The sequence below is a fragment of the Lactuca sativa genome, chromosome 6 (assembly GCF_002870075.4).
Source record: "Lactuca sativa cultivar Salinas chromosome 6, Lsat_Salinas_v11, whole genome shotgun sequence".
NCBI lineage: Eukaryota > Viridiplantae > Streptophyta > Magnoliopsida > Asterales > Asteraceae > Lactuca > Lactuca sativa.
Window position 1 is genome coordinate 155607596 of NC_056628.2, and position 18990 is coordinate 155626585.

The 18990-nt window shown below is 40.1% G+C and overlaps 1 protein-coding gene across 1 annotated transcript; it reads left to right on the forward strand.

Moving 5' to 3' along the window:
- The first annotated feature begins 2142 nt into the window (after positions 1–2142).
- Positions 2143–4980, forward strand: LOC111901149 (methyl-CpG-binding domain-containing protein 13). The gene is made up of 6 exons (XM_023897026.3): positions 2143–2334; positions 3352–3450; positions 3563–3679; positions 3753–3848; positions 4105–4227; positions 4398–4980. The coding sequence occupies exons 1-6, from the start codon at positions 2254–2256 to the stop codon at positions 4800–4802; spliced, it is 921 nt and encodes a 306-aa protein (XP_023752794.1). The 5' UTR covers positions 2143–2253; the 3' UTR covers positions 4803–4980.
- Positions 4981–18990: the final 14010 nt, after the last annotated feature.

Consider the following 18990-nt stretch of genomic DNA (forward strand, 5'->3'; position numbering starts at 1 on the left):
TAACACATAAATCATGTCTGAGCCACGAAGGCATCAAACATACTAACTACTGCATCAGACCGAAGTCCGGAAACTACTGCTAGCTAAACGTACCGGCATTGTGGCCTTAGACCCGTTCCTACTGAAAGGAAACTCACCTCGTAGCCTAGCTGCTGAAAGAACTGCTCCCGAATCTATCTGTTGTGGCTCCGGTTTCACCCCGGCTACAATTTCCATAAAGTACCCTCAATCAAAATACTGATAATAATACTGAGGGTAAAATGACTATCTTACCCTCGGCCAAAGTCAACCTATCGGTCAAAGTCAACATTCAGTTGACCTGACTCGTCGAGTTGGGTCACCAACTCGTTGAGTCCTTACTCTCACCTTCTTACTTCTGCTCGCTACTACTCGTCGAGTTTGGCATAGACTCGGCGAGTTCCTCTTCGATACTAACACTCAGTCAATCTGTATCCGACTCGCCGAGTTGTATGAACAACTCGTCGAGTTCTCCTTCATCAGATGAACACTCTGACTGTGACTCGCCGAGTTGTATTAACTACTCGTCGAGTCTGTTCTTGAGGCATGAAGATTGCCTTGAACTCGCCGAGTCAGGGCATTGACTCGCCGAGCCCTTTTATGAATGAGTCTAACCTCCAGCTCACTGAGTCCACTCTCACTTACTAGCTCCACTCGACATAACTCGAAAAGGGGAAAACAGGGGACTCGCGACTCGACTCGTCGAGTCTGAAGAACGACTCGCCGAGTCGTATACATGCAACCACTATATACTCGATTATGCTTGAATCCAGTTCATTCCATTCGCAGATCTGGGTTCTAAGGGCTTGTTTAACACGTAAAGTTTCCAACTTTACGTGTAAATAAACACCAAACGAAGGTTTAAGGCTCAAAACACACTATAAGAGTAGATCTAGGGCTTTCATGCAATATGGCCCCATAAAGGTATTAGATCTAGGCTTCTGGAACTCAAACATAACTAGATCCGAAGGCTATTCATCTCAATGTGTCCTCTATGCTACTACCAAGCCAAGAAATGGTTCAAGAATAGCTTTAATGGTGTTCCAATGGGGATTAAAGCATAGAAACAGAAAAGGGTCGAGTTATACCTTACTATACTCTGAAATGCCACAAGGATCTTGGATCTCCTTCTTCTCCTCTTGATCTACCTTCCTTCTTCTCTCAAGATCTTCAAAGAATCACACCAAATCACACAAAATGCTAAGAGAGTTCTAAGGTTTTCGAGAAGGATGCTCTGGGGGGTGATGGGGGCTGACTTGGGGTCCCAAAAGTTGATTAAATATGGTGCAAACCCTTGAAATTAAGGTTTCATCCAGGCTGGCGGACTCGCCGAGTCCGGAATATGGACTCGTCGAGTCGCCAACTTACACGTGCTCAATATCCCGACTCAACTCGACGAGTCTGGTTACTGACTCGTCGAGTTCCTCATGAAAACTTGAAAAAATAATTATTTAAATAACATACCAGAATTGGGTGTTACAAACAACTTGTTTACAAATAATTTTTTTATATATATATAAAAAGCAAAAGAAAAGAAATTTTTGGGATACTAAAATACCCCGACAGCCCTTTATAGTTCCGATAGTGCTCCAGTGTTCAAATATTGAGGTATGCATTATGCAATATACTTTGGTGTCTTAACATATCATCAAAATGCTGAACATTCTCATCTATCCTTGCAAAAACAAAAAGTTGCAATACATGACTGAGAACCTATTTTTAAATGGTCTAATTTTGTTGTATTTACCGAAATAACCACCGATTTCGACTTAGCATTTAGGATGTAATATGAAGAAGAATTTCGGATACCAAAATGTATATTTTTTCTCAAATGTTGAATGTATTCATGAAAAATATTTTTTATTTGAAATGTTAAAGCATAAAATTAATACGAAATAATGTTAAAATTTAATCCGCAACAAATTTTTGGATATAATAGTCGTTCTCATAATTTTGTTTTTTAAAAAGTAATTTATTTACTTTAAAATTTTAATCATCCTACGGTCACTATAATGTCTCAAAGTTTAAATTTAAAGTAATCATTAAATTACTTAACAACCTTGCGTAGTGTAATTACATAAATACCCCTGAATTCAAACACCCCTTGGATTTGGATCAACGCACAATTTTTCTACCGACTTTCCCGATCTAAATTCATTCACCTTTCGATTTCACTGTAAAATTAGCAACACAAACCACCGTCAACAGTCGGAAACACCACAAAACTCCTGCGAAATGAGCTCAATTGAGCGCCCGGAGGGGCTTCCTTCCAGCTGGACCATAGAAGTCAAAGGTTCAGAGGAAGAGAAACGTGAGGTAATTGTTCTTACCAGTCTTCGATTTTTCCGGAGTTGGAATTAGGGTTTCCTTTGTCGAATCTTCGGTTTCATATATTCTGTGTGCTCTGATTACATGTTCGCTTTAATTGCACAAATGCGGAGAGCAAAGTAGCTGCATGTGATTGCGAGTGGAATTATGAAAGTAGGTTGATGCTGTTGAGTTAGTGAGAGTATTGCAAGTTGAGATTTCATGTGTCTTTGTAGATTTTCCGTATCAAATATAAGATTATTATATTTCTGGAGAGAATACACTTCAATTTTGATGTCATACCTTGTAATTCTTGCATCTAATTGTGAAATTTATGTGGAATGTAGCTGGCATATTTTTGGAAGTATTCAGGTTAACATATAATTTTGTAAGTTGAAAACTACCTTGTATGACATTCAAAGCCAATAATTCATAATTATTCTGGTGTGAACTTAAGGAGAATATGTTAATATTATGTAGTATTTGTTAATGTATTTGAACTTTGGTCTAGAGATTTGAAGATTCATACCAATTTGAAGTTGAAAAGTTGTCCATTTGATCTCAAGTATCAAAGTATCCTTTCTATAACAGAGCTAGTAGACACAGCATCTAAACATGCATGGAACCTTGATAGGAATCCTGATTAATGAACAAAACTGATAACTTACTGTTAAAACTTAAAACTATTAACCAAAAATATTAAAAACGCCTTATAGACAAACTTTTCAAGATAACTAACTGTTGGAATATATGGAATTTAGTAGAAGAGAAGTTGATATTGCTATCTGCTATTGAAAAGGCCAAAAGAAATATTCGCAAATGAACAACACCAAAGCCTGCATCTAATACCTGTAAATATATAGCCATAGTACATGTCCCAAAAAAATTGGACTCCGAAAAGATTAAATTTTTTTTTTAACTTTAAAGTAACCCAATGATGCCAATCTATTTCTGAAAGTGTTTTAACCTATAATATCATCTTTTGTTATTTTTCTTGAATTCTTTCTGAAATATTATGATCTGTAGTGTTACATTGATCCTGAAACTGGACGCGAGTTTCATTCAATGTCGGAGGTTTCTGACTATCTTAACACCATCAACAGCAGCAAAGCCACTGAGAAAACAGTAATTTTCTTATTTCTGTTCTTCCTTCTAACTCTATTTCTTGAAATTTCTAATAATAATGTATAACTCTTGAAGCTATAATTTATTCATATGTGTGTTGCTTCTTTTTAAGGGAGATAAATCCTCTTCAGAAACAGTTATTCCCGAGAAGTCTGAAGCTGCTGATGTGGCAGCAGAAGACATCTCTGAAAAGAAGCAAGAAACCAGCGAGAAGAGCAATGAGAAGAATGTTTGTTTTGTTTCATCTCCCATTTTTTTTCTTTTATTTTTTTAAATAAAAAATAATATGATATAATGTGTAGGCTGTCTCGGGGACTCAAGTGGATGGATTGCCTCCAGGTTGGATAAAAGAAGTCGTAGTTAGGAGTGCTAAAGGCCGCACCACAAGAAAGGATCCGGTAAGCACATTTCCACCTTCCTTTCCTGTCCCATTGACATCAGTCTCAGTCCCAGTCCTAGTCAAACACAGTACAACCTGTTATGTTATGTGTTGTACTGTTCTGTCTTATCTTGTCTTGTCATGTATAAAAAGTGGGGCCATGGTGTGGATTTATGTTTGTTATCATATTTAATGCTTAATGATTAAAGAAATTGTTTTTTTTTTTTTTTTAAATTATATAAAAAGTCTTATGGAGAGTGTATCTATCTATGTAGTACTACCTAGACCCTTCAAGTGACTACGCCTTTATGTCCAAATTGGATGCTTTACGCTATCTGGAAACTGGAGACATAGAGAAATGTGCAATGAAACCAAGGAAAAAGAGTGATATTATGATGGTAAGTCCTCTACTTTGAACTTTAAAAAAAAAAAAAAATTATAGTAGTTGAAATTACTTTTTTTATAGGGATACCATTTTTACAGCTTGGTCCTTTTTTTTGTCTAAAGCTTAAACCAAACATGAAAAATCGGTTTCTTTAAAAATTACTGTTGTGTGGTTGATGGACAGAAATTAGCGAATACACCAACCAAGACACAAAGTGCAAATAAAAAGTCAACAAAGAGAAGCAACGAGACAAAAAAGTCAAACAAGTCAACATCCACTCCATCTTCTCGTGCATCAAAAAGGCTCAAAACAAGTGAAACTGTCGAACCTCAGTCTGAGGAGCAACCAGAAAAAGAGAAAAATGATGGTGTAGAAGATGATACTGAACAAGTCAAAGGTAAAGAGCCAAATGTTGAAAAGTCAACTAACGATGAAAAGACGGAAATACCCCTGGTCCCGGAACCGGTGAAAACTGTTAATGGTGATGTACCGATTGAAGTTCCGGAAATACACATGACTGCTGAGGAACAAAGTGTTGGAATTGAGGAAAGGAAGAATGAAGGTGGTAATGAGGTAACTAATATTTAAAGCTAATAATGTTTCTATTATGGTAAGTACTTAAGAACATTGGGACACAAGGTAAGGTGTTATGTGTTTCTGACCAATTAGTGTCGATGTACTTTTGTTTCTTTAGGTTTGTTTTGTGGAGTAATATGTGTAAGGAACCTTCACTTTTAACTATGTTGATACCTTTTATTGCTTCTAACTCTTTTTTTGAATGAGAAATTAAGTATACTCCTCCAATTTCTTCTTACCTATCCTCCTATCCGTGTTAAATGGTGACAAGCGGATTGAAATACTATTAATTTCATTAAATGTGATAGATGTCACCATTTGACAAAAGTAAGAGGATGAGTAGGAAGAAATTTTAGGAGCATATTTAATTTCTCTTTCTGAAGTTAAAGAAACGACCACCATATGAATTGAAGGCCGTGAAATTGCAATAACTAGTTTTTTCTGACACAGAACAAACACTTGCAATTAAACGCTCGCAATTAGAAGTATTCTTCGTAATAAAACCTTTTTTTTTTATCATATTCACTTAAGATTGTTTGGTTAATTGGAGGGGTGTGACTGTGGTCGTTGGTTATTTGACTTGGTCAAAAATAAGCTTAAACATCAAATAGCTAGGGCAAGTAATAGTGGAATACACAAACAGCTTATGGTTAACAAGTAGTTCATAAGTGATTAAAAAACTTAGGCTTTGATGTAAACAATATTGAAACTAATGAACCGCCAAATGATTGAATTCAATAATTAAAAGAGGTGATCACTTGTAGTTTTAGTTATTCAATAGTTCTTAGGTGATTAAAAAACTTAGACTTTGATGAAAACAATGTTGAAACTAATGAACCCACAAATGATTGAATGCAATAATTAAAAGAGGTGATCACTTGTAGTTTTAATTATTCAATTAGGCATCCAATTAGGGATTGATAGGTCTTGTCATTGTTCAAGTTACATAAACGTAACCGTAATCAATTATCCGGATATTGTAATTAAAGAAACATTTTAGATCACGAGACTTTATAAAACATTTCATAAATATTAAATAACATTGTGTAACATTCTATTTTTGTCTTACAGTATAAACAACCATTTATGTAAATAGATGTTTTTTACAGAGGACTATTTAGGATAAATAGTCTTAACGACTTTAGTAATCGTAAAATCGAGAGTGTGCATATAGAGAACGTCAATGACTTCATACGAGGAAGTTATGATTTTTAGAAATTTCAACGTAGCAGTGTGTGGTACAAAAATCGAAATAGATATCGGGTGATAGCTGAACTAATTTAAACGAGGGTTGAAGATCTCGTAGATACAATTTTGTCGATATAAAGATAGTCTGTAACATCCCAAAAATTAAGACTAAAAATTTCGTTTTTAAATTAATAAAACCATAATCCAACATCATCATAAAACCAAGATAGCACAAAGTGTATCAAATACATCATGAAACATCAGAGTAATCACAAAAATGCGGAACGAGGTGGTGTGTGCACTACATCATCCCGGTTTCTTCCCTTTCGAACTAGAAGTAACTGAAACATAAACTTAAAACCGTAAGCACAAAGCTTAGTTAGTTTCCCAAAATACCACATACCATACATAATAAACACATAGTGGGCCCCGCCCGTCATCGGGGCAGGGACAGCATCAAGCCCCACTCGGTATACAAATTTGCTCGTCTGGCATCGGGCCCCGCCTGGTATACATATAAACATATAATCATATCAACACATGCGATAATCACAAAGATACTAGCTTATAGGATAGTCATTGGGCCTTGCTTGGTAAGCATACAAGCACATAGCACATGCAAGAGTCACGTAGACATCTAGCTGTTGGATTAGGTGTCTAACCCATAACTATAATTGGTATGTACTTGAATTGATAGTGACATTTTCCTTTTAGGTTGCCTCCACACTTTCAACTAGACATGATGATTTATTAAGGAAGATGAACAATTTATTAATTTGATTAAAAAATTAGAATAAATGATTTATTAATATGTTATGGAAATAATATATTAATTAGTAATCATATTGTTAATTAATATTTAATCAAAAAATAATTTGGAATTAATTTTAGGATTAAAGGAATCAATTAAAATTGTAGAGACTAAAAATGCAATTGTTTAATAGTCGAACAAAAGGGTCTAGAACCTTCCTAGGGGAAGGGTGGACGATTTCAATGTATATATGTAAGATTATTCTATAGTTTCTATAATATCTTATCATATATGGATAATCAAAGGAGCTGGATAATTACTATATTTGAGATTAGGGTTATCCATAGCATCCTTGGTGCACTATAAATAAATTCCTTAACCAGAATTTCAGCCACTCCTTGGAAGAAGCAAGAACCAAGAATTTGATCTCCTCCTCCTCTCTCATATCATTCTATTGCATTGTGTGTTTGAGAGTCATTAGAGGTGTTACACGTGTGACAATAAGCTCTCAAGTTTCAAGATCTACAAGGGAATCATTGTTATTGTAACACTCAAAATCAGGTATTACTTTTGGAACCCTTGAAATTATAAATATTGCATAATGGTCCCTTAAGTACGTTGGGCGTACTTCAGGAGTACGCTTAGCGTACCATGCATGGATGATCGCGGAGGGCCAATACGTATGTTGGGCGTACGTGACGAATGTTCCAACCCTAATTTTCGGACTTAAGACCTATATAATCATCCTTATCTCATTTGAGCCTCACCCTAACTGGCCTCCTTCACCCTCAAACGTCCCTGAAAACTCTACAATCATTAGAGTGTGTGTTCTTGAGCTTGTGAGTGTTTAAATACCATCCTTTTGGTGTGTTAGCTACAAGGAAGGGGAGGAAACATGCTTGAACATGGAAGAGCTCCTGGGTCTTACATTTTGAGCAGCCTGGGAAGCTTGAGGAGGTAAAAAGCTTTCACCTTGGTCATTATTTTCATTTCTAGAGCTAGGGTTTTCTCTTTAGTCCCTTTTTGTGTTCTTGGTCCACCTCTTGAGGGTTTGAGCAACTCCAGAGCTTAGGGAGGATAGATCTGAAGTCCTTTGTTCCATTCATAGCATAAAAATGGAGTCTTGATGGGTGTTTTGACCTCATGAATGGATTAAGACTCTTGGAAAGGTCTTAATGGGTTGTTGGGAGCATATGGAACATGCAAATACATAAAGTTGCCAACTTTACGCCTAAGGACATCTTAATGAACTCAGATTCAAATATTGGACGTTGGAACATCAAGTAATAAGCACTTCATGGAAAAAGTGCTTAATTTGTTTGTACGTTGGGTGTAGATAGTGTACGCAGCGCGTACATCTCAGGGACTCGGTACTCTAAGTGTACAGGAGTGGTACGTAGGGTGTACGCACTCAGATGGACTTGGACTTGTTTTGGGCTTGAAAGCCATTTGGGCCTTAATCAGTCATTGGGCCTGGACATGTTTTGAGTTAGTGGGTCAATTTATCTATTTTGGTCATGGTTGCTAAAGTTGGGCCATAATGGGCTATGAGACCCATTAATGATTTTGGACATGGACTTTAGGCCCATTAGCAAAGGAAGAATTTTGGGCTATTGTGAAGGGACTTGGGGTTTGGGTTCTTTAATTAGATTATGTTCAACCCTATCCTTGGGTTAATGGTATTATTGTTCAACACGAGTGCTCACGGACTGTTAGGAGAGCAACTTTCAGATTCAGCAGATACAGGTGAGTCTCCTCACCATACTAATGGGTCGACGGCACCAAGGGCGACCCATTTTGTGATATGTGGTACACTAGTTGGTTACATGCTAGTTGGTATGTAACATCCCAAAAATACTGTAACATCCCAAAAATACAGTCTGAAAATTTCGTTTTAAATTAGTAATAAAACCATATTCGTCAAACGTCATATAAGAATAATAAAGAATGTATCTCAAAATATCTTAACAACTGTCGAATATATCAGAGTATAAACATCCCAGGCTGAACAAATGGTGTGCGCACTGCAATCTTCCCGAGCTCCTCTTTTAAAAACTGAGTACCTGAAACCAAAACTGAAAACCGTAAGCACAAAGCTTAGTGAGCTCCCCCAAACTACCACATACCATACAATAACATAATAAGCATCTACTGGGCATTGCCCACTGCATCGAACCGAAGTCCGGAAACTAACCAAGGCCATGCCCTCTACATCGGACTGAAGTCCGGAAACTGCATTGGACCGGAGTCCGGAACTAACCAGGGCCTTGCCCTCTGCATCGGACCGAAGTCCGGAACTAACTGCATCGGACCGAAGTCCGGAACTGAATGGGACCTTGTCCCCTACACTAGACCGAAGTCTGGAACTGACTGAACATAACATAGCATAAACATATCAACTAGCATGAATACATATATTGCATACTACATCATAACAGAGTTCAAAACATATAACACAAAACATGCTTGAATCACAAAGACATCGAGCACTCTAACTACTGCATCGGACCGAGGTCCGGAACTAACTGAACATAGCATAACATAATCATAACATATAATATACACACATATACTGCATACTGCATCGGACCATAGTCCGGAACACATAACTCATATGTATCACAAAGACACCAAGCATAATGAACTACTGCATCGGACTGTAGTCCGGAACTACTGCATCGGACTGTAGTCCGGAACTACTGCTAACTAAACGGGTCGGCATTGTGGCTGTAGACTCGTTCCTACTGGAAGGAAACTCACCTCACACTGCTGAAGTCCCGTAGACACAATCCCACACTACTGAAGTCCCACAGACTCCACCCCAGCTGCTGGCTGACAGATTCCCGAATTGTCAACACCAAATAACACCCAATTAATAATTGGGTTCTAACACATAACTAAAAATACATGCTTTGGATAATTACTACATTACCTCTAGCTTGGCTTACCCAAGCCCAAGGCCCAATCCATAGGCCCAAAGTCAACTAGGGATCAAAGCCCAACATATGGCCTAATTTTCCAAATTGGGCCCAAACCTCTACATGGACTTCCCTTAAGGCCCAATTGATAAGTCCAGTCCAACATGTATCATTCTTGGGCCCAACATCATACAACCATCTAAGCCCCAACTATGGCCCAATTTTCCAAATTGGGCCCAATCCTTCATATGGGCCTCACCCTAAAGCCCAACTAATTACTCTAGTCCATTTGATTATTCTCGGATGGCCCAACACAAAGCCCAAGTGAAATTAGGGTTTCACATCAAATGATAACTAGGGTTAAGTGTTTCTTACTTAACCCACTAAGGACTTAATCCGTTAAGGACTTAATCCATTAAGTCCATTATTACTTAGATTAATCCTACCAATGATTATTATTTAATATTTCACTTATTAAATAACTCTCGTGTGCGTCCTGATAATTTCTCAAATATTAGGATTTTCTCAATTAGCCCATTAAGGACTTAGTCAATTAAGTCCTTTACTCTACTAGATAAATGGCCTGTAATAGTTTGGGCTTAATTCACAATCCAATCCCAATGGCCCAAAAGTGGGTCCAAATAAGTCCAAGGCCCAATTACTCATAATTAGGATTTTCCACCCAAACATGGCCCAATAGGCCCAAAACTAATCTCTAAGCCCATTAGGGTTTGCTAGCGGGGCACCACCCACTACCACCTCGGGTAGTGGTGGTCAATGGCGGCTCACGACGGTGGCCACCACCTTACGGTGGTAGCTTTGAGTTTCTTTTTATTATTCATTTTGCTAATTAAAATTACAAGGCTTTTATCCAAAATACACACACTAACTAATACACACACACACAACCACACCATGGTGGTCGACGGTGGCTCGAGGCGGCAGCCACCACCTCACGGTGGTGGCAATGGCTTTTCCTGATTTTCCGGCTAAACAAAACACACACCATAAAATACGTCTCTTGCTCGGGAATGCACACGACCACCCACTTCACGGTGGCGTACGGAGGTCCATTAGTCAACAACAGCGGCACAACGGCGGCAGCCACCATTTTCAACGGTGGCGGCGGTGGTTCCTGCCCAAAATCACACATACTACATCATAATTAATAAGCACACACACACAGCCACCTCCTACGGTGGCTAGTGGCGGCAAATGGGGCAGAAAACGGTGGCAGCCACCACCATAAGGTGGTGGCGGTGGATTTCAAGCCAAATGACATCCGGCTTATGCATACAACTCATGGCAGCAATCCATGCCCAAAGACAACACAAGACTAAGACTCCCTACCACCGACTAGGAGGCTAGGGTCGTCGGAGTGAGCAGAATTGGCGGTTCAAGGGCCGCCGGTGTTCACAACCTTCAAACACGGCGTCAAAACATCAAAACAAATTAGGACATGAGAAAATAAGCGACATAAGACCTTACCAAGAACCTCCCGGTCACGCAAAACCCACACATCAATGACGTAGTTGTAGTCGCTGGTCTCGGTGGCTCTTCCGGCTTCCCTTATGTCACCGGCAACAGCAAGGAAGTGGTGCTCGTCGGCAAGGCAGCAGGCGACTGTCTCATTTGGACGGAAGAAGAAGAAAAGGAGATGGCGGCCGATGAAAGCATTCAATGGGTAGTAGCGGCTGCATCATATTCTCTTAGGGTTGAATATGCGATGTGGGGAAGGGATACGGGTATATCCCATGTCCATTCAAACTTCCATTCATTTATCCAAGATTAGTCCCCATTATTTCAAAATCTTGACAATTTAAATCCTAATAATTACCAAGCATACCCTTACTTCTAAAATCCTTCTCAAATAAACTCTGTAATTTACTAAACAACCCCCAACTATCAAAATTCTTCACACATTAGTCTGGGACTCACATTTATTAAATTATTTAAATAACTAGGGCGTTACAAATACGAGCCAAAAATTTCATTTTTAAAACATATACTTAGCAAAACATTCGAAATAAAACATTCACCGATCATAACATTTCATAAAGATATCGCATGTCTGGAAAAACATTTTCATAAAACATAATAATGTCAGAGTACAAATCCCCAAGAAGATCTCATAGTGTGGAATACAGGGCATGTGTGTGATGGGTCGCTACCGCGCCAGCTCTTTCCCCTTCGAAGAAGAGGTACCTGAAACCAAAACTGAAAACTGTAAGCACGAAGTTTAGTGAGTTCCCCCAACATACTACATATCTTATAATCACATAGCATACATATATTGTCAGCCATATCTGGGTGCCCGACCTACCCCTTCGGTCCTCTCGACCGGATACTGTCTAGTATATCTAGGAGCTTGCCTCCCCTTCGGTCCTCTCGACCGGATACTGACCAGTATATCTGGGAGCTTGCCTCCCCTTCGGTCCTCTCGACCGGATACTGAATAGCATATTTGGGTGCTGGTCTCCCTTTCGGTCCTCTCGACCGGATATTGGGGACTATTTCACCCCCTACTACTACCACATAACACATATATCTCATAATCTATCTAGCATGGATGGGCATGACCGCCCCTTCGGCCCTATCGACCGGTATACTGGGGACTATCTCCCCCTATTGTCACTAGCACATAGCATCATATCATACTAGCACAATAACATATCACAGGTAGTAGCAACCCTAGATGAATATCACAGAGACAAACATCTATCATACAATCCTACTGGTGGGCCGGCATTGTGGCCGTAGACCCACCGCTACTGGAAGGTAACTCACCTTAAAGTAGCTGCTGATCTGCGTGGGAACTAACTATCTTCTGCTGCTGCCGCTCTGGAAATCCTCCGACTATAATTCCCACAAAACCCTTAGTCAAATACTGCTAACCAACCTCAGGGTAAAATGACCATTTACCCCTAACCAACCAAGAGTCAAAGTCAAAGTCAACTGCCAGTTGGCCCGACTCGCCGAGTTGACTTGCCAACTCGCCGAGTCCCATAAACCCGTCTCTACTCGTCGAGTTAAGCATTGACTCGACGATTTCTCCTTCTAAACTAAAGGCCAATAGTCCTTCATCCTACTCGCCGAGTTGTATGAACAACTCGCCGAGTTCATCTTTATCCGAAGAACACTCTATGTTGAGACTCGCCGAGCTGTATAAACAACTCGTCGAGTCTGTTCTTGAGGCAAGAAGATTGCCTTGAACTCGCCGAGTCATGGCATTGACTCGCCGAGTTACTTCATGAGTGAGTCTGGCTTCCGACCCACTGAGTCACACCCCATGACTCACTACTCCAACCCGCAACACGAAAAGGGGGAAAACTCGGGGACTCGCGACTCGACTCGCCGAGTCTGCCACATGAAAATACTATATACTCGATTTTGCTTGAATCCAGCTCATGTCATATGGCTCAAAATGCACCAAAAGAGTAGATCTAGGGCTTTCATGCAATATGGCTCCATAAAGGCAGTATATCCAAGCTCCTGGAGCTCAATCATGCCTAGATCTAGAGGCTAAACAACTTATTACAAACCCTAATACACAAACAAGCTTGGGGAAAGGCTCAAGAAGGACTTTCATGGAGCTACAAGGGACAATAAGCATGAAAACAGAGGGAAACTGAGTTATACCTCAAGGAAATCACTGAGATAACACAAGGATGCCTAGCCTCCTTCTTCTCTTCTTGATCTACTCTCCTTCCCCCTCCAAATCTTCAAGAAAACACACCAAAATGCTTCAATCTCACAAGGAACTGTTGGATTAGTGCCTCACTATATATAGAACCCTTAAGGCTCAAAAACGTGTGGAACTTCTCTTCTAGGGTTAGAACACGTTTTGGGCAGCCTCCATCCTCTCTCCTCTTCATCCTCTTGCTTATGGTGTTTGTGAACCATTAGAGGAGTGACATTTGTGACTCTAAGCTTTCTAAAGTCAATACAAGGAGATTTGGGATTGTTATTGCTACATAACAATCAAGGTAACATCTTAAACCTATTCTCATGTTAATATGATTACTTGAATGCTAGAATTAGGGTTTATAGTCTTGGATAACTTGCATGTACAATAGAGAAACCTAGATCCAAACATTAGGGTTTTTATGAGCACATAGGATGTTCTTAGGACCAAAACCCATCAGGAACAAGGCTTAAATGAAATAGAGAGCTCTGAGGATGAAGGGGGCGAGCTTGGGGGCAGATAAGAGGGTTTAAATAGGGTGCAAACCCTTGAAATTTAGGGTTTCATCAGACAGCTGGGACTCGCCGAGTCCATAATGTTGACTCGCCGAGTCACCAACTTAAACGTGCTCCCAAACTCGTCTCCACTTGGCAAGTCGGGCCTACAACTCACTGAGTCCAAGGCTAAAAATGAAAATACTTAGATAGATTTTATGTACCAGGAACCAGGTGCTACATGGTATGCTGGTTGGTTATATGATATGTGGTATGTTAGTTGTATATGTGGTATACTTGTATTAAAGACCATGGGGGGAGCCCATGACACTTGGATGTAAGACCATGTGGGGAGCCCATGGCTTTCCTATTAAAGACCATGGGGGAGCCCATGACACTTAGGTATAAGACCATGCGGGGAGCCCATGACATCTTGGAGTAAGACCCTGGGGGGAGCCCACGACATCCCTATATGTTGCATGCATGGCTTATGTGGTTTATGTAGCTTTTATAGCTAATATGGTATATGTGATTATGTAGACTGCGTGGGGTATGCTCTGGGGAACTCACTAAGCATTAACTTACAATTTGTTGGTTTGTTTCAGTTACTTCTGAGCCTAAGGGCAAGGCTTGATGGCATGGCATGCACTCTCCGACATTTGATTTGATGGGAAACTCTGATATTTGAAATAATATGTTGATGTTATGGATTTGAAAACAATTGTCATTGATATTTCACATTTTATGGGAACGTTTTGGTTAATTAAAAATGAAAATTTTATTTGAAAACTTGGGTTGTTATAAGTTGGTATCAGAGCCTTGGTTTGAGGGATTCGGGAACACTCTTGGGTGTGTCATGACTCAAACAAAGAAAATGGTAAAATTGTTTTCAAAAATCAAAAGTTAAAACTTCTTAAATTGGAAAAAGGAAGAGTGCAATGTGCGTGATCGTCCAAGCTCAAGTAAGTAGTTCCCCAATATGTTAGCCATGTTATATTGATATCTGGATTATGATAATCTTATGAATCTTGCTATGTGTATGCTTTCAAAATTATATACGGTTAGGGTCTTATAGCCTCAAAATAATTGATTTGGCCTTATTTCCTGCTCCTTGTCTGGTTGTGGTCTTAGGGTAGATCTGTTATTCGAAAGTCTATTTGATCCTGTTTTGTGTATAATTTGCATGCATAAAGGCAACCTGTTATGATTGAGTTATGGTTTGATATTGGATGGAGCAAATCTTAGGATAGCCTAGGATTTGACGTATGCGGTAGCCTATGAAATATGTTTTGTTCTGGGATGAATTAGAGTTATCAGGTAGAGCCTTGGGGAAGGTACAAGTAGGTGTAGAAGGTAGTATTGGGCCCGTACTACTGAAAGCACAAGACTTGTACCTGAACCAATGTTAGATCTAGAAGCTCTAAGGAGAACTGGTGTGGAAGGACCCCTTTTTTGGATAACCTGATCATTATATTTTATGGTATTATAGTACAGTATGGTGGTAAGACGACATGGAGCCGGGGGGTCAGGATCAGGATCCGGAGCTAGGTCGGCGATGGTACCGAGCCCATTGATGAGAGGCTGTGCGAGCTTATCGCGTCTGAGGTTATGAGGGGAATCCTTGACGCTACCCCGGTGATCTTTGAGACGGTCAAGGAAGGGATGATGGAGATAATGGAGGAGAGGCTCAGGTCATCCAAAGCCGAGATTGCTGCGGGCCAGGTCGGGGCCTGAACTCTCTCGTTCCAGGAGTTCAAGGCGTGTGGGGCGCCAGAGTTCTTCAGGGTCAAGGACTCTATAGTTAGCCGATGTTGGGTAACGGACATGGAGAATGCCCAACGCACGAGTTCTTGCCCTGATGCAGCAAAGGCCCGATGAAGGGCGGGGCCGATATGTGATTATTATGTATGGTATATGGTATCGTAGGGAACCCACTAAGCTTTATGCTTACGGTTTTCTGTTTATGTTTCCAGTACTTCTGGTTCGAAAGGGAAGAGCCCAGGATGATTGCAGAGCACACACCACCTTATTCCGTATTTTGTGATTTACTCTGATATTTTATGGTGTCTTGATACACTTGGTTCCATCTTGGTTTCATGATGATGTTTTGGATTACAGTGTTATTAATTTACAAATGAAAATTTTCGTTCTTATTTTTGGGATGCTACAAGTTGGTATTATAGCCTTAGTTTGATGGATTTAGACTTACTCTCGGGTATGTCTGAACTCAAACTGAGGGTTTGGTAAAAAATTTCAAAAAAGAAATGTTTTATAAAAAGAGTTTCTAATAAAAGAAAAGGGTGTAGTGCCTGCAATCGACCGCGCTTAAGTAAGTTTTCCCAAAATACCCATACATGATATGCTTTGACTTATCTGTGAAGCGCATGCAATTAGGGCTAAGGATCTACTCAGGATTTGCATGATAGAATGCTATGAGAGATGCCTTTATATGCATTCTGTATGAGCTTGTAGACTTGCATGCTAGTACTGATTAGTCAGTGATAGGATGGCCTGATTAGGTTATGCGTGATTCCGATTACTTGATGCTCTAATGATGCTTGCTTTTTGCTTTTTAGGAGTTCTCACTATCACCAACTAACTAGTAAACGAATATGTTAAGTTACATATCGCGAAAACTAAATAATTTTAGATGTTTAGGCTTTAACTCTATTGCACGGATCTTGTTTGAGTCTAACCATTGTAGTATGAGACCTTTCATTCGAATAATTATCTGGTGTATGTGATTTGTATATGTATTCATGAGCTAGTTAGAGGGTGCTGGTAGGAGTTCCTTCTGTAGCTGATGGAGGAGAGTGGTGTGGTGGTTGCCCTAGGAAAACCTAGGAAGAGATTTAGTGTTTGGAGACTTATCTTGATGAGGATTTGTTTGTATGAATAAGGAGTGACTTGGATAATTCAAGGCAATCCTTGATGAAAGTACGCATAGATGTGGAAGGTAGTATAGGCATGCACTAGTGGAAGTATAGGATCCGTATGTACAACCTGAGACTCCTCGATATATGTGTATATATATATGCGTATTTTGATGGTTTATATGATCTATTTTCAGTATGGCGACTCTTCAAGGCAGATCAGTTTGTAGTTATGGGGCTGGTGAGGGCTCAGGCTCAGGTTTTGGAGCCGGGCAGTTGGACGATCAGTTGTGGGAGTTCATTTCGTTTGAGATTACCCGCAACATTCTTGAGTAGATTCATGTGATCTTTGGTATGATCAAGGATGGTATCATGGACGTGTTGGAGAAGCGCTTCGACTCTTTCCATTTTGAGATGGTGGACTTGATAAGGCGAATCATTGACCTTCAGGGAGTTCCGGGCATATGGGGCTCTGGGCTACTAGGGGGAGAAGGACCCGATAGTGAGCAGGCGATGGTTAGCAGATGCCGCTAATGCATTCCGCACCGATAGTTTTCCCGAGGGGCCAATGATCAGACTTGCTTCCTATCTTCTGAAAGACAAAGCTCGAGACTGGTGGTAGGAGGTTGGGCGCTCCGTTGGTGATGAGGTTGTTGATTCAATGACATGGGATGATTTTACGACTAGATTCAGGGCTAAGTTTGCACCAGCGATTGAGGTGCAACGGTTGGCGTGAGAGTTTCAGGATCTCCGCTAGACTACTGAGACGATGACTGAGATTATCGCGATTTTTCGTGAGAGGGAACTTTTGGTTCTGCAGTATGTGGCAAATGAGGAGATGAAGAAGGCGAGGTACCAGATGTTGAGGAGTGACATTTGGCAATTTGTGAGTCGAGTTCCATTAGATGTTATTGTAGATATGTATCGTATTCACTTCCTTCCTGCATTTAATATTTATGCTTACGATCATCTGGTTGTGTGCGTGAGATGTTATGTTCGGTATAGTTAATTCTCTACCTAAGGATTATAGTTTCTTTATGACTATGTGGTTATTATATTTCAAAGAATTTTCATATGTCACTTTGCGTACCGAGAGTCATGTTTAGAGGGTATTTATTTGAACCGGTTTCAGGCTTCGACGTGGGAGACGTTGGCCAATGACAAAGTAAGCCTTAAGTGGAAGAAGACTGAGTGTTATGCTTGAAGAATCAACAACAATATTGATTTTAATGGTTTTAACGCAATGGGTCGAATGAAGCTGCAATGTAAATTCATTAGATTTCTGGAATTCAAGATGGTTGTGATCTTTTATGGTCGAAAGGATTAGGGAAATTGGTCGAAACGCGGGTGCAGGTTGAGTTGTTGTCAAATTCATGCTTTCATGGTCATGCGTGTGGTCCTTGCGTCAGAAGATTCTAGGCAAGGATCTCGTTGTAGTCGGTTATCCCTTCAGGGACAACAAAATAAAGTTAAGAGTTGCGTGTGTTGCTCCGATTGGAGGTTGGTTAGCTTGTTGAACCGATTGCTGTCTATAGTGAGGGAATATGTAAAGCCCCGTTTATTTATTAAAGTAATAAATAAAATAATGAGCGAATAGTAGCCCTAAAATAAATAATTATATATCAAAAGATGGTCTCGAAGAGCTAACTGTCACAATTTTAGAAGTTGGGGGTTAAAAGTGTATGTTTCGGAGTGGTTTGTAAATATTCATGATGTCAGGGACTAATTCGTGACTATTAGGACTTAATATGGAAGGAATTATGGAAGCAAGGGCTGAAAGGTAAAATTCGGACTTCAATTGTAAAGGATTCAGGAATCAGGGTTCAAATGGTAAAATTTGGATCATATTTGAAGAGAATTGTATAGAGAGGGGCTGTTTATGCCATTACGAAAATAAGGCTTTATGGCATCAGGTATATAAGCTTAGCATTACCGGTTCTAACCCTAACCCTACTCATGTATGATGCAGCCGCCACTCCTACTTACTCCACCTCCGGCGCCGCTCCTACCTCCGACCACCCAACACTGTCAAACGATCCATGTCACCGATTCGTGGCCTCCAGCCGCCGCCTTTGCCGGGAACAAGAACCGATAGGCGAACCACCGAGATTTGTCGCCTTATTGCGCTGAGATGATGAAGTTATAGCCACCGTTGTCCGCCATCTCATGCCACCTCTCTTCTCCATTTCTTGTTGACGGCGCTGCTTCGTTCATGTTGATCTCCTTTTCTCAGTCACGGCCACTGCCGCTGCACGGCTCGATTCAGTTACTCGAGTCGCTGCTTTAGCTAT